The following is a 17,622-nucleotide window of genomic DNA, read 5'->3' as shown; positions in this document are numbered from 1 at the left end:
GGTGGTCACCCCACCACCGAAAATCCAGACTATGAATGAGCCTTTAGCAGTCACCCATAGTGTCTTGCTAAAGTGCAAATGAGGTAATAAGCAAATTACAAAATAAATGGCAAAAAGGGTCAAAAATGGACCCTGGAAAATACATGTTCACAAATTACATTTTAGATTTAATTTCGCCACCATTGGTTTTGCACAATTTCAGCACAGATGCAGTGAAAACATCACTCTCTTGAATGTTACTCGGTACAACTAAAATGAACCACAAAATCTCTAGTCTATATCGTCTTCTCTCAACCAGCTAGTAGTGAGTGACCAGACTGTCCCAGCCGAAGAGGGAGATTTATTTCCAAATCCGAATGAGTCGTTTTGTGGCTCGAGGCAAGGTGCAGCAAGCATTTCAGCAAGCATGCAGTAAAAAAAAAAAAAGAGAGAATTGAACGCTGACTCCATCTGTACCCTAGCGATAATGCCAGTGAATGTATGGAGCCTCCTCCTCAAGGACAGTTATGTTTAATGTCTCCTCCCTGAATTCACTGTGTACGAGTAAGGCCAGTGGTCCTTAAATGACCAATGCACCACTACATCTTCTCCTCGTTTCACAACAACAACTCTGTTCTAACACACTAGGAATAATATATTGGGAAAAATAATGTAATATGAATAACTTACAAACAAAACTAAGTATAGCCCTACCTCATGTGCCAGTGTTAATTTCGCGGACTAAAACTATGACGAAAAATGTCAGTCGACTACCTTTTTTTCCACTGACAAACGAAACTAAGCTACGATGACTAAAACTATGACTAAATATACTGACCTTTTTGTTTATAAACTAGTCGGAGACGCTATGGCGGGACTAGTGGAGAAGAGATTTACTGTAGTAGAACTAAAAGCCAGACCCCCCCCCCCCCCCCCCCCCGAAAGTAGCACACGTGTAAATGTATGTATAAATCAAGCATTACTACGCCATTAAGACTAAACCAACTGTAGATTTAGTCGACTTTATGATATTTACTGAAACTAGCCTAAAACTGAAACATTTTCAAGTCTAAAATGTGACTAAAACGAACGGAATTTTCTTCAAAAGACGATTACTAAAACTAAATCAAAATGTGCTGTCAAAATCAACACTGGCATGTAGGGCTGCACGGTATGGACAAAATGTCATATCTCTGGATTTATGTCAAATATTGCGATATCGATACGATATTACCGTTAAAATTGTATGTCCTATATTTAAGTGTTGCACCATTGAAAACGAAACATTATTAAAAAAATATGGTCCCCAGAAACGGAGTGGTGGTTTATTTTTGAAGGGGCACGGGCTAAAACAGAAGGTTGTTGATGACTTTAGAAGCGGACGACATATTGACGTTGATTTTTGCGATACCGATATTGCGCACGTTCATATACCTCGATAAGCGATACGATGACGATATATTGTGTGCAGCCTTACTGGTATATGTGCAAAACTATTTGACCAAGACGTACACTCTGTATAATTATGATTGATTGATTGTTTATTTATTATTTATAATGTGCCCAACCGTCATGGGTTTATATAAGACACCATTTCACAATTGCATTTACAGCATGTTTACATTACATTTAATTAATTACATTACAACTCAGATTTATACAGAGTACTCCGTCTTCTTTCCCAAAGCTTGACAAATAAAATCTGCCACAACAAAAGTCCCTTTGGCAATAAAACTGTACAGAATAAGGTACACAATATGGTACAGTTTTAACCCATTTTGGGCGGGAACCCCTTTTGGTGTTAGCATTATGTTATGCTTTAGCTATTGAAAAATAGCAGATCTATAAGCTCATAGCGCGCCACCGAGTGGGTCGCTACGAGCTTGTAGGTCTGCTATTTTTTGAAAAATCGAAGAACGACTGACATAGAAACATAGCTTTTTCAGAAAAGTGTCAGGATGTAGAAGACATTTTTAGAATCTGATCTCAGGTCAAAATTTTAAATATGTGATTGTCATTCCAGACACACAAACACAAGATCTCCCTGAATATCTCGTCTTGGGATCTCACAACTAGTCTTGCATGTGGTTCTGTCTAGTGGTTGTGTTGTGTGTGACCTTAAGATGCTTGACAACAACAGAGCTCCCCCAGGGCCGACCGACCGACCGCGTGGGCCAAGCGCTATAGAGGCCAGTCGAGAAGTGAATGGAGCCTCTCTCCGATATTGTTAATCCATTCTGTACGGGAACCCCTTTTGGTGTTTTAAGCATTATGTTATGCTTTAGCTGTTGAAAAATAGCAGATCTACAAGTTCATAGGCGCGCTACAAACTTGTAGGTCTGCTATTTTTTAACTAAAATCTTTGCTTCTGAGAGGTTCCTGGAACAACATATTTTCAGACGGGTTGGCGGCCAAATACATATCATTTTTGGGTTCCTTGACATGAAATATTGAGAACCACTGATACAGAAACATGAGGTTTTTCAGAAAAAAATATTTTTTTTAAATTTCGACGTCAGGCCTAAACGGGTTAATTCACTAAGGTTAAGGCTGTGGACACGCCCACCCACTCTCTCGGAGGCCACCCTTTGCACAATAGCCTGGCAAACGGAGAGGCAGAAAAAAAGACCCTCCGAGCGAGAAGCAGAACACACACTGCATGTGCTGGAGGAAGCACAGTTTTGCGTTAAGAACAGAGAGAGAGATGTCGTCGGCCACTATTTTTTTCCCTTCCATATTGTGTATTGATTCATTGATTGAAACTTTTTATTTATATTCTCCAAAAGAGCATTGAGGTTTCCCTAATTTGTATTGGCCGTCAAAATTACACACACCAAAAACGTGTGCGTGCGTGCGTGCGTGCGTGCGTGCGTGCGTGCTTGCGTGCGTGCGTGCGTGCGTGCGTGCGTGCGTGCGTGCGTGCGTGCGTGCGTTAATACACACACTGTCCTCATTCCAGCCCTTATGTGTATATGTCTATAACTAAGCGGGCAACTTGACCCCGCCCCCCATCAGTTCTTGTTATTTACCCTAACATCCTCTCTATACGCTGTCCTCTTCAATCCCACAAATCCCTGGGGCTCAGACCAACGGGTCGTTGATTTGTGGTCGTGTAGTGGCCGATTGACACATTGATAAATCCCCCTCCTCCACCCACCCTCCCTCCGGCACTCGGGACGCGACCGATCTGTTGGGATCTTATCTTGTGATGGGCCGTCATGTTGTGGCGGAGGACATGTTAGTTCACCTCGGGTTCCCCCGGAGTTGACGTCTGATTTGTAGCGCCTGACAACAAACATCGGCACGGCTCGTCAGAGCGTACCGACACGCCAGCCAGCCAGCCAGCGCGAGAGGAAGGAGGGCCGAGATGCAAAGGGTCTGTCAGCGAGGCAGCAGAGGAGGACAGACAGACAGACAGACAGACAGACAGACAGACAGACAGACAGACAGACAGACAGACAGACAGACAGACAGACAGACACACACAAGTGAATTCTGAATCCCTCAAACTGAGGACCTGGGCCATGAGTCTGGCCTCTTGAAGATACTCAAAAGATACTTAAAGTTTACTCAAAGGTGCTTTATATAAAAGCTTAGGTATTTAAATATTGATATTAAATGTTCACGGGTCGTTCAGAAATTATTTCCGAACAAACCCAATGAACGGAGCCCTGTCTGTATGTATGCTTAATCGGCTGTGATGCATGCTTGGCAAAAACTCACATGCCAACATATGTTTTGGTCCCAAAAAGAGGAGGGGTGGTTAGTTGGATGGATGAATAGATGGGAGAATCGAGAGCTGTTTTGTTGTTGCACAGTATTTTGCAAATGTCACATACTTCCATTTCACTGCTTGTGAAAAAACCTTGAACTGGGATACACCATGAAGAGAGATGAAAAGAAGTGAATCTACCATGTTTACTCAGAGGAGCTTTGTAAATCTTAAAGATGGAGTGCCGTGATTTTTGTACTTTTTTCCAATTTTGTATGTGTTTAAGAGGTGACAGTGCTTCATTAGACCCCTCGGTGTGGTTGCTATTTAAGTGCAATGATGTCTTCTCTTTGTATTTAGGGTTTCTTCCTGGAGGCTGAAACCAATTGACAGTCAAACGTGCCATACAACAACAGCTGTGGGCGTGGCTTAAGTTCCCATCACCACCCACCAGGCAAACCAGGCATATGAACTGATAATGAACTGATAATGAACTGGTGGGTGTGCCCACATAAAAACAAAATATTAAGTTATTAACAAATACTGTACACTTTTTTGAAAGAATTCTGCCTCCTTATATAACAATAAGACCTGATGATCATGTTTTAGGGTGGAAAGAAATCATGGCACTCCATCTTGAAGTATTTAATGCACATTCAGCACAGATTGGACAGCAGTCCAAGTTCTGCTTGGCTGTTATTAATTGTTACTGGTAACTGGTTTGTTGATCGTTGACTAACCTGTACTTGCCATGTCCCTGTGGTGTTTACTATGGCCTCACTCAGACCTTTACAGCGTTGTGAGTGTCATGGCCGCCCCAATGCATTTCCAATGGAGGTCACATGGTCTGTTGTATGGCTTTCAGCTGTGTTTCGACTGCCCCCTCCCCCTCACACAACACAAATGTTGTGTCAAACCATGTGACCTCCATTGGAAATGCATTGGAGGCGGCCATGACACTCACAACAAAAATCAGTGTTGCGACCGTGTGAGCTCAGCCTATGTGTGCACTAATGTTTTATCCAACTGTAGAAAACCAAAGGGTACATTTCCATGTGTGGACAATCAACTTTCTACCTTATTCTATTCTCTTTCTTGAATTAAACACAACACAAGGACAGTATACATAGTACTGATATACAGTTATTTGCCCTTGAGTTATTTGCCAACTCGAGTCGTGACAAATCATGACAACAAACACAATTTTTGGGGCCGAAAAAATAATTAGAAAGAAGAAGCAAACGGCAGGTTACAACACTTTTTTGTTGTTTTTCTTCTTTGTAATTATTTGTTTGGTCCAAAATATTGTTTGTGTTGTCATGAGTTGTCACGACTCGAGTTGGCTTTGTCCGCGGCGTAACCGTCTTTAAATAAATACTTTCTGAAATGTCTATGGGAAAAATGCATTGGGATTCATTTCCTGGTCCATGGTAGGGGGCGGGACTGCGACGCTCTATACACTATACACTATACAGTATTCTATATTATACAAATCCAATGCTCAGTATTGTGTTCTGTAGGTGTTAAAGACAACGGCAGTAGAACCATATAGGACAGTCGCGGCGACTATAGCCGAGTTCAGTTCCATGCATACATTACATTACATTACATTACATACATTACGACAGACTAAATAACTTGTTTGTGCATCAGTCTGTCTATTGCTTCTAAACCAAAATCGTTAAACCAGATGTTCTCGTTCCTGATTGTTTCTGTAATTATTTTTTTTGTGTCCTGTGATGTCTACCTTTTTTTGTAATGTATTGTCTACGTCTTGGACTCTTGTCTGTTTCTTGAACGGTGAAGTCACAGACGCAAAACAAATTTCAGTTGCAAGCTGACATTAAAGTCGCATCGCATCGCATCGCATCGCATCGCATCGCATCGCATCACATCGCATCGCATCGCATCGTACTCATACTGTAGGATTCAGGCAGCTTGTCTCTGCGTGGCCAGGCAGGCTGTTAGGGGTGCTTTGGCCTGTCTGGCTCAATGCCAGCACTGTTCCCACTGTCCGCAGAAGAAGTGCATGATGGGCCTGAGCCCAAATGAAACCTATAGTCCAGCTATAGCACAACTAAAGCCAGTCATCATCTCACCCTATACCCTGGACAGAGGCTTAATGGTTGATGGTTGTCTTTTCTTCCGTGCAAGATTTTAACATGTGTTTTCCAAGTGGTGGAAAGTAACTAAGTACTTTTACTTAAGTACTGTACTTAAGTACAATTTTGAGGTGTACTTTACTTGAGTATTTCCAATTTCCAGTACTTGTACTTCTATACTCCACTACATCTCAGAGCCACAGTTTGTACTTTTACAACCTCTGCGATTATTTGAAAACTTTAGTTAGTATTTAGTTAGATTTTAAATTTGATTGGAAAACATACGGTAACCACTTCAACCCTATCGTATCAACAAATGCGTCGCGTTGCGATGCATTGTGAGCTGGTAGATCAGCTATTTTCAATAGATTTTGTACTCATTTTGAACTTGTGAAATGGGACATTCTGCAATATGAGTACTTTTACTTTGAGTACTTTAAGTACATTTTGATGCCGGTATACGTTTGTACTTTTACTCAAGTACATTTTCAATTCCGTACTTTTACTTGTAACGAAGTAGTTCTAAATTGCAGTATTGGTGTTTTTACTTAAGTAAAACAATTGAGTACTTTTTTCCACCACTGGTGTTTTCATAGTTGCCGTTTGTGGTTTTATTTAATCTTTTAGAGAGGAATTATTAAGGCTCTGGTAAGATTTGACCCTATACTGTATAGACTATAGCAGGAATCTCAGTATGCTAGCTCTACAGTGCACCACCACGCCGATATGCAAATCTGTATTCAGTGGTAATAGTTAGCACTAGCAGCCTTGCATTTTATATTCGCAGAATTAACCCATTCTGAACAGGAACCCCTTTTGGTGTTTTAAGCATAGCCTACTTTAGCTATTGAAAAATAGCAGATCTACAAGCTCGTAGATCGTCTCGTCTCGTCTGTGTACCAGACATTCACCCAGAATGCATTTTTTCTTTCCTTGTCTTTTGGCATCAGTATAGATAAAACATTTTGTTTACAATACTTTAGCTATTGAAAAATAGCAGATCTACAAGCTCATAGCGCGGCACCGAGTGCCGCGCTACGAGCTTGTAGGTCTGCTATTTTCAGCATGCAACCAAGTGTAAAAGGACTTCTACTGGATCTACTTGTCCACTAGTCCCTTCCTAACATTTTAGTCTAAAACTAAATACATTGAAAATTTCGTCAACAAATAAAAACTATAGTCATCAGTTTTTATTTAGTTTCCATTTAGTTTTCGTCAGTGGAAACGGGTAGTCGACGGACATTTCTCGTCATAGTTTTAGTCGACGAAATCAACACCGCTTCACCCCAGGAAGCTTTGGAGGTGTCCCTATTCTGGGCATAATCATAATAGGATATATATCAGATCTACCAGCTCACATTGCGGCTTGTCGCGAGCACGTAGATCGAGCATTTTCGCCGAAGCGATTTTGATATAGAGGGGTTAACCCATTTAGACCTGAGGACGATTCTACAAATGTCTTCTAAATCATGACAGTTTTCAGAAAAAACCTATGTGAGTCGTTCTCAAACATTTTCATGTCATGGACCCTCAAAAATATTTGGCCGCCGACCCCCCCATCTGAAAATGTGTTGTTCCCAGAAGCAAAGATTTGAGTTAATAACGTTCTCTCTGAAGGAATACATATTCAAAGATTTGCGCCAACATTTTCACGATTTTTCAAAAATAGCAGACCTACAAGTTCATAGCGTGCGCTATGAGCTTGTAGATCTGCTATTTTTCAACAGCTTAAGCATAACCTAGTGCTTAAAAACACCAAAAGGGGTTCCCGCCCCAAAATGGGTTAAAAAGGAGGGCTCCTAGGGGAAGTATATAGAGTTTAACTTAAAATATGGCCTAATTTACTAGACATTTACTGTTAGACATCACAGTGGAAATCTGCAGCGCCTTGCATGTTTAATGAATTGCCCCACAAAAATGAATGTATAGGCTACATTGTACCGTATTAAATTCAAGTAGCAAAGCATATTATAGCACGGAATAAAAGATGGTCATTCAGACTATAGATTGTGAGTCTGAGGGCATGAGAGTCTTGTTAACCCTTCGCTTGACTCTCAATCCCAAAAGGCTCCACCCCCTCGTGGCCCTGGATTATCTAGTGAATTGAGCAGATTCTTCTGTCTCTTCATTCTGTGTCGTGTTTCTAATCTCATCTTCTTTTCTTAATACCTCTCTGTCTCTCTTTTTGTCTCCCCCTCTCCTCTGTCTTTTACTCGCTGTCTCTCTCTCTCTCTGCAGAAACACACGCACCCGCTAGTCTTCCACTAGGAAATTATTGTGTGTGTGTGTGTGTGTGTGTGTGTGTGTGCGTGTGCGTGTGCGTGTGCGTGCTTGCTGATCAGAGGCATCGTGCAGTTTACTGCTATATTTTCTAGATGTGCTCCGATCGATCGGCCACAGATTAAAATCGGACGATTTTCACTCCAAATGACTCCTCAGCAATTTACCCGATCTGGAGAAACCGATCAGATATATAGTATAATATCACTTTGCATCGTTGTGATGGGCCTAAACATTCTCCCCTTCCTCCCCACACACACACACACACACACACACACACACACACACACACACACACACACACACACACACACACACACACACACACACACACAGGAACAATTTTGACTTGGGTTTTGACATAATAATCATTTTGGAAATATTCAAATTGTCCGCTTTCGCACAAGATCCAATCATGAGAAACAAAATCGGTGATCGGGATCGGTCACAAAAAACATGCTCGGAGCATCCCTAATATTTTCACCAGTTTGGGTCCCTGCAGGCAAAACGTGTCATTTCTCTTCTGAGTCTTGAGCTAATATGTTTTGGAACCACTAGTGAATTAATTTTATTTTTTTTATAGCGCTTTTCCAAGTGCTCAAAGCGCTTTACAATGGTTCATTCATTCATACATTGGGAGGTGAAGTGGCAAACAGTCGACGCCAGCGTCCTCACTTCCCACATTCACACACCGACGGTGGCGAGCTCACACCGACCGACTCATTGGAGGCAATGTAGGGTTCAGTGTCTTGCCCAAGGACACTTCGACATGTAGACAGTCAGGCGGAGCCGGGATTCGAACCGCCGACCCAGGGATCATTGGACGACCTGCTCTACCTCCTGAGCCACAGCCACCCTTACTGGGCTGTAACCTGCAAATTCAACAGCTCCATTTAACTCGAGAGGGGCCTGCCCTGCATGTTGCATTGTTTAATTCCATTTAGACCTGAGGACGATTCTACAAATGCCTTCTAAATCCTGACAGTTTTCTGAAAAACCTCATGTTTCTATGTCAGTGGTTCTCAAACTTGTTTGTGTCAAGGACCCCTAGAATTATATGTATTTGGCCGCCGACCCCCATCTGAAAATATGTTGTTCCAGGGACCTCCCCAGAAGCAAAGATTTGAGTTAAAAACCTTCGCTCTGAAATAATATATTCAAACATTTGGGCCACATTTTCACGATGTTTCGAAAATAGCAGACCTACAAGCTCGTAGCGCGGCACTCGGTGACACGCTATGAGCTTGTAGATCTGCTATTTTCCAATAGCTAAAGTATAACATAATGCTTTAAAACACCAAAAGGGGTTCCTGCCCAGAATGGGTTAACTCCACCCTGACCTACTGTATAACTGCCTCATCCAAACAAATTAATAGAGCGCCGAAGTCTGACATCATCACTGCTGCTAGGGGGCGCTATCCCCCTGGGTCACTGTTTTTTTTATTTTATTTTTTTATTGGATTTCCCATAAGAGGAATTTACGTTACATCGCGCCATATATCAACTGACGGTAAAAAACAAAGTACAAATTTGTCCAAAGTTACCCTTTTTTGGATTTGTTTTTTCTTCTCTCCAAACAGACGTTATCAAATTGTTACTCAATATCATAAACCGACACAGAGTCACATACCTGACAGAATCACCACCAGGGTGGTTTGGTTTATTTTCCGAACACAGTTCTTTCAGTATAATGACGTGATCTATAAGATTCCTCAATGGGAAATGCACTACGAAATGTAAAAGCGGTGACCCAGGGGTGGTGGGACGAGTGACGTCAGGACTTCGGTACTCTATTGAAACGGACGTTAACCCATTTGGGGCGGTGGAACCCCTTTTGGTGTTTTAAAGCATTATGTTATACTTTAGCTATTGGAAAAATAGCAGATCTACAAGCTGAACTTGTAGGTCTGCTATTTTTGAAAAATCGTGAAAATGTGGCACAAATCTTTGAATATATATATTCTTACAGAGCGAACGTTTTTAACTCAAATCTTTGAGTCCCTGGCACAACAACGATCTACAAGTTTACAAGCTCTGCTGGATGCTGGGGTTATATGGATCCTCACTGGATTTGACATTTTCCTAACTTGATCACTGGGATGTTTTATAAACGTTTTAATATGCGGTGACTCAGCCAGTTAATGTGTAAACCTCACACCTTTATTACAAACTCCAGGCTTGCGTGTGACCTTTTTTCCCGTTGTCCTCACTGTCCTCACTGTCCTCACTGTCTTCACTGTCCTCACTGTCCTCACTGTCCTCACTGTCCTCACTGTCCTCACTGTCTTCACTGTCCTCACTGTCTTCACTGTCCTCACTGTCCTCACTGTCCTCACTGTCCTCACTGTCCTCACTGTCCTCACTGTCTTCACTGTCCTCACTGTCCTCACTGTCTTCACTGTCTTCACTGTCTTCACTGTCCTCACTGTCCTCACTGTCTTCACTGTCCTCACTGTCTTCACTGTCCTCACTGTCTTCACTGTCCTCACTGTCCTCACTGTCCTCACTGTCCTCACTGTCTTCACTGTCTTCACTGTCCTCACTGTCCTCACTGTCTTCACTGTCCTCACTGTCCTCACTGTCCTCACTGTCTTCACTGTCCTCACTGTCCTCACTGTCCTCACTGTCCTCACTGTCTTCACTGTCTTCACTGTCCTCACTGTCCTCACTGTCATGTCAGCCTTCACAAGACAAAACAGAAATGTTAAAAAAACAAAGAAAAAACGACAACACAGCTGCATTGTGTAACGTGTGATCCCCGGGCCGCTCTGTTAATCGGGGTTAACTGACTGTTCGGCGAGTTGGTTATCCCCCCCTACCAGCTCATAATCACCTATTGATTGATAATCACCCGATTGATCGGCTGAGCTCAGTGCAAGAGGGGTCAGGCTCAGCCACTCGGATCATCGCCACATCATTGCGTCTCGGTATACACACACGCTCTTCTGCTATGAGAAATTGTAACCCCTGTGCGCGCGCGCGTGTGTGTGTGTGTGTGTGTGCGTGTGTGTGTGTGTGTGTGTGTGTGTCCAGGTTTACTGCTCATTGTTGCTTGATGCTGCTTGGCGGTGACAGCGCTAATTGTGGACATATGGGGAGGTTGCTAGTGATCACCCGCGGCCCTGGCGGACGGACGGATGAAACACGCTGATCTGTCATAACATGCCAGGGCAGATTAGCGTCAGTTGTAGGGTGGGTGGGGGGGGGGGGGGTAGGGGGGGGGGATTGTCGTGCCAACATTATCATTTTTTATAAGGAGGTGTGAGTGATACATACCCTTAACACCAGTGGTGTAAGGTAACAAAGTACATTTACTTAAGTACTGCATGTGCTAGAGTATTTCCAATTTTCTGTACTTTTACTTCTACTTCTACTTCAAGTTACTTTGAGATTTTGATAATTATCACAACACATGTACATTACCCACTTCAGGATATTTCTTCTTTGCAGTATTGATACTAAATTACTTAACCCATTTTGGGCGGGAACCCCTTTTGGTGTTTTAAGCATTATGTTATACTTTAGCTATTGAAAAATAGCAGATCTACAAGGCATCTACAAGGCACCGAGTGCCGCGCTATGAGCTTGAAGCTATGAGCTAAAATGTGGTGCAAATCTTTGAATATATTCTTTCAGAGCGTTTTGTCGTTTTTAAATCAAATTGTTGCTTATGGGGGGGGGGGTCCCTGGAACAACATATTTTCAGATGGGGGTCCGTGGCACAATACAGATAATTCTGGAGGGTCCTTGACGTGAAATATTGAGAACCACTGATATAGAAACATTCTGAAAATTGTCAGGATTTAGAAGACATTTTTTAAATTTTGACCAAAACACATTGAAGCGAACACATTGCTTAGCGCATGCTGTCCTTTATATGCCGAGCTGTCTCCTAATAAAAAGACGTTTTACATTCCTCAAGTTTTACGTTTATATGCCAGCCTCTTCTGCATTGACACGTACAGTATTTGAAGACGGCCATATACCATTTTAGCAAGTGTGGAGTTTGTGTATATCGTTTAAATCCTCCTATCTATACTCTAAAGTTTAGAGTATAGATAGGAGGATTTAAACGATATACACGAACTTGGTTTAGAGTCTAAAAAGTAACTACAGGGGTTCCGCCAAATCAGTGTTGTTTTTGGCAGCAAATTTTGATTTTAGTTTTACTCGTAGTCTCTTGAATAGTTTCCATTTAGTTTAGTGTTTTGGTGTTAAAGGGGCATTCCACTCATTTTCAACATTTTACTATGTCATTAATGTACCTTAGAGCTGTTGTGTGGAAATAATAAAAAGGTTCCCCCATTCTGTGTTTCCTAGAACTAGAGGTCTGAAAAAAATCATTAACATGGTGAAACACATCTTGATGATGTCATCAAGATGTGTTTCACCATGTTAATGATCTTTTCATAATTACAGTTCTAGGAAACACAGAATGGGGGGACTTTTTATTATTTCCACACAACAGCTCTAAGGTATATTAATGACATAGTAAAATGTTGAAAATGGGTGGTTTTCCCCTTTAAGTCTAGTTTTAGTCGACTAAATATCATACGATTTTAGTCGACTAAATCTACAGTTGATTTAGTCGACTAAAATTTATTTTGGTGGGCCTTGATGCCATCGTAATGACTGTTTTTACACTTGCTGAAAATAGCCGATCTACAAGCTCACAACGCGTCGCAGCGTCCACTAGTCCCTTCCTAACATTTTAGTCTATTTCCTATCTGTTGACGAAATTGTCAATACATTTAGCTTTTAGTCATCATAGCTTAGTTTTCATTTAGTTTCCATTTAGTTTTCGTCAGTGGAAAAAGGTAGTCGACGAACATTTTTCGTCTTAGTTTTAGTCGACAAAATCAACACTGCGCCAAATCCTTGTTGGATGTACGGGAACATTATGCGTAAACTGCGAGGCGCTGTGCGCTTGTAGATCGGCTATTTTCGGAGAGTACAGACTGATGCCAAGTCGAGTTGACTAAATATTTAGGGTTTAAAAGGTTAACTGTCCGAAAATACATACAAACAAGTCTATAAAGTATCTATGAAAACGTTTAATCTGTACATGTACAGATTGGGGTTCCTGCTTCATCTCTCTCTCAGCTAGGGGGGGGTCCTCAACTCTCTCTTAGCTAGGGGGGTCCTCATCTCTCTCTCAGCTAGGGGGGTCCTTGGCCTGAACAACTTTGAAGACTCCTGCTCCAAACTAATTAGTTAACCATAGTTGACAGGGTTGGGCTCTCTTCTCTCCCTCCACGCAAAAATATCTAAATGCTTTTTCAGTCTGAAAGCCTTAGTTTCATTTAAATTCAAGTTACGATTAACAACAAGTTATCCCTCATGTTATTCCCCGTTGACCTTCAACCCCCTAAATGTCTCTGTCTCTGACAGGAAAGCGACAGTTTGTGGTGGGACGCGTTCGCCACAGAGTTCTTCGAGGAAGACGCTACGCTGACCCTCTCCTTCTGTCTGGAGGACGGACCAAAGAGATACAGTAAGACCTCTCCCACAATGCACCGCGGTTGGACACGGATAACTATAGCGGACATGCATTCAGAGTAGACTAGACCACCGATAAATAGATGCTTTATGTGTATCAGGACACAAAAACAAAAACACACAATACATAGACATTGACAATACTACACAGATCCTCTCTCTCTTACAGAGAGGAAAACGGTACCAGTCATAGTTCAAGAGGCATCATATTACACATACACATAACTGAGATGGGGCCATGTTTGTTCAGACGCCCTGTACTTGTTGTGGGGGAAAAAATGATCTTGAAGCTCTAGCCTGCAATATTTGTACATCGTACTGTACCATCGTCCAGATGGATACGGTATTGTGTGTGAGTGTATCGATGCGGGATGCAACTTTTCCACCCTATTATAGGACTCGATCTGGGTCCATCATCTTGGCAGACTAATGGGGGAAGACCATTGCCTCAAACTGCTCTATTGTCCAATGACAACTTTTAAAAATGTAAACATCTCAATCAGTCACTACTGCTCTACAACAACGACACACACTCAAAGCATGTTCTTGTCACACACGTTCACACTAAAATAAGAAAAATGTTTCTTTCTTTAGAACTGTTACAACGGGCTTCATAAATAATAACAACAATAATGCAGGGAAGAGAAATAAATAACAATATATAGGAGAGTTGAAATCGATGCATAAATGCATAATAAAGATGGAAAAGAAGCAAACTTTTTGAAGGTGATTTAAGCAGTGATTTATTGTACTTTGCTTGGCCTAAGCTTAATGCTTGGGTTTTCTAAACGGAATGTTCCCTATAAGCTGCACACAAAAATAAGTAGGCTCTGGCAAAAAAGTTTTACAATGTTCATCTTCTCTTATTCCCTTTCCTTGGTTTAAAAATAGTTGGTTGTTTTCTGCCATTTTAGAAATGCCAGAGTAGCTCGGTACACAACAGCATTGCAAGAGCAGAGTTCCTCTTCCTGTTTTTGCTTGACAGTCGTCCTTTGTGCCATAAATCGATCCTGTGCTTCTCTCAGGAGATACGGTAGAGTAGACCGTTGAGGAATACTCCATGACACGAAGAAAAGTGAAGACAAAGAAAGAAACCAAATCTCGGTCTCATTTTGCATCAGAATGAATTTTGTGATGTATTGCTGTAAAAAAAAACGTAACGACAGTGGCTCAGGGGGTAGAGTGGCCGCTATAGTAGCCGGATGGTAACCGTGAGGTTCCCGGGTTCGATCCCAAGAGGTTCCAGCTGAGTGTCCTTGAGCAAGACTCTGAACCCCTAATTGCTCCTGATGTGCAGGTTTGGATGGTTTCCTCCGCCACCGGTGCAGTGAATGGGTGAATGTGATGCACAATCTATGTAAAGCGGTTTGGATAAAAAGCGCTATATAAATGCACCATTTACCATTTTTAAACGAAAGGAGAGAAAAAGCGGGAAGTGCAGTTATGTGTTTTGTAACCGACAGTGGTGATACATCCGACAGCAGGGGCTCATGTTGTTGGTCAGGTGGAAACCTTGTATGTTCAAAACCTTTCGTTTTTTTTAATTATTCAATTATTAGTACTAAACGCTCCCAATGAGCTTGTAGATCGGCTACACTCTCGTATGATGTAAGTAGTGCATTCATTTACAAAGAAATACTAAAAACCTAATAAGTTGAAATGTGGCGTTAGACCGCGTTACAAGGTCTCTGCCCCCCGGCAGCGTATTATTGTGTTGTGTTTTCACTCGGTATACTTTGTGTGTGCCGTTGGGCTCATCTGCATAGGTTTGGTTCCTATGATATCAGAAACATATTGCATATCACACACAGGCACAGATAAGGACTCGGCAGCACTGAAATGCAGGAGCCGACGTGCGAGAGAGAGAGAGGGAGGGAGGGAGAGAGTCAGCCAAAGTTATGGAGAAGAGCAAGAGAGAAAGACAGGGTGACAGACAGACGGACGGACGGACGGACGGACGGACGGACAGACAGACAGATGGACAGAGGGAGTGGATGATTTTTTTTGCTAGCCGGGTTCTCGCTTTTCGCTTTTCAAATGTAAAGGTAAAAATCCCCCGTCGGCTCAGAGACGGTCCCCCCTGTTCCCACGGGAACGGCAGGCTTAACGCCATGGCGATGATGAGTCACCACCGGCCGCAAGCCTTTCCTCCATCCAGGTGTACTACTGAGTAGAGTGCATGCGCACACGCACACGCACACAGACTCACACTCGGGACACGGACACACACAGGGACACTCACGCACACGCACACACACACACACACACACACACACACACACACACACACACACACACACACACACACACACACACACACACACACACACACACACACACACACACACACACACACACACACACACACACACACACACACACACACACACACACACACACACACACACACACACACACACACACACACACACACACACACACACACACACACACACACACACACACTCCCTTCCGCCCCCACCACCACCTGATAACGTCTCTCTGTCTACTGTATAGAGTGAGGTTTGTCTCTATACAAAGTAAAAGCAAAGCATCACAAACAAGCTGATGTTAAACTTGCTGGATTAATCTGAGTAATAGCAACTCAACATGCAGTACAAGTGTATAGCCTTTTAGTTGGTGTACTGTACTGTACATACTGTACCATAGTCAAGTGCAACATGTGGCGCAGTCTGTAGTGCTGTCTCCTCACAGCCAGAAGGTCCTGGGTTCGATTCCCGCTGGGGACGCTGTGGGCACTGGGGGCGTGTTCCCTCCTCCGCGTCATCAGTGCCCATACCCGAGGCGGGGTTGGCCAAAGGGCCTTTCTGTGTGGAGTTTGCATGTTCTCCCCGTGTCCCCCTATAGGGTAGGTACCCTCACAAAAACATACATTAATCCTGGTCTCTATAAACTACCTCCCCCTGGCCAGCCGGGGCGCCTGATGGAGGGGAAAGGAACTGGTCGGAATAACGTGTTCCTTCCACGCGCTGGGGGGAAACTCCCCCCTGTCGGGTGAAAAGAAGCAACTTGGACTCCTCATGCATAGAAGGAAGCATGACGTCAGTCCGCTGCCCCCCCCCCCCCCCCCCCCCCCCCCCAGGGACACAGCCAGGGACACACATAGCTGTCTGTAGGAGTCTGCACCACTCAAAAAGAAACATAAATAAAAAAGTTGAAGTATATGTCGGCAGTTAAAAATAGAGCGCCCCCCCCCCGCCCCCCTCCCCTATATGTGGAGTGCACGTACATACACACTGCTGGCTGTAGAGCCAAGTCGTGCTGGAGTCGTCACTGTTGTGCTGCTGCCTCCCACTCAGCACTTCCTACTAATCTATCTCTGTAGAAAGAAACATTTCACCCACTCATATACTGTACATACAGTATATATATATATATATACATATATATAATATATATATTTGGTGTTTTAAGCATTCAGTTATACTTTTAGTCTATAGTAGCCAGCCCATAGAGCCCCATTGTGAACCCGGACATGTTGAGTACACCAAGGTTTTATGTTAGAAATGTTGAGTATGTCCCCAGCATGTAGAAACTGCCGGATGCTAACTTGCATATGTTGAGCAATTTTCATAATTGGCATAATATGTGACCCATACCATAAAAAAATCCAAAAGAAATCCAAATTTCATCATGCTTTATGTAGCATGTGACATGTCAAACTAGGGGGTTTTCATGGTGCTGAATCCATTCCAAGGATTAGTTTAGAAAAAAAACACTCCTTGGGCTATAAACGGCCATAGCTACTACTGTACTGTACTGTACTGTACTGTACTGTACTGTACTGTACTGTACTGTACTGTACTGTACTGTACTGTACTGTACTGTACTGTACTGTACTGTACTGTACTGTACTGTACATGCCCTCCTCCCTGGCCTGTGTGTGTCTGTGTCTGTGTGTTAGGCTGTGCAACAGTAACACTTGCAACACTCAAAAAGCAGAGGAGGAAACACTACATACTTAGTCGCGCAACAAAATGGCGAACGCATCGTGACACATTGTGAGCTTGTAGAGCCGAATAAAAAAAT

General features: G+C 42.8%; 1 protein-coding gene across 5 annotated transcripts in view; it reads left to right on the top strand.

Annotated features, from left to right (window-relative positions):
• Positions 1-17,622, top strand: part of LOC306922246 (LIM domain-binding protein 2-like) — a 140,609-nt gene that overhangs the window by 52,020 nt on the left and 70,967 nt on the right. For all 5 annotated transcript variants that reach the window (XM_079499679.1, XM_079499678.1, XM_079499677.1 and 2 more), the window contains exon 2: positions 13,465-13,567. In XM_079499679.1, coding sequence (XP_079355805.1) covers positions 13,465-13,567 — 103 coding nt within the window. The remainder of the gene's footprint in view (positions 1-13,464; positions 13,568-17,622) is intronic.

Source organism: Electrona antarctica (assembly GCF_951216825.1).
Source record: "Electrona antarctica genome assembly, chromosome: 1".
NCBI classification, from domain to species: domain Eukaryota; kingdom Metazoa; phylum Chordata; class Actinopteri; order Myctophiformes; family Myctophidae; genus Electrona; species Electrona antarctica.
This window is presented reverse-complemented; position numbering and strand designations above follow the sequence as displayed.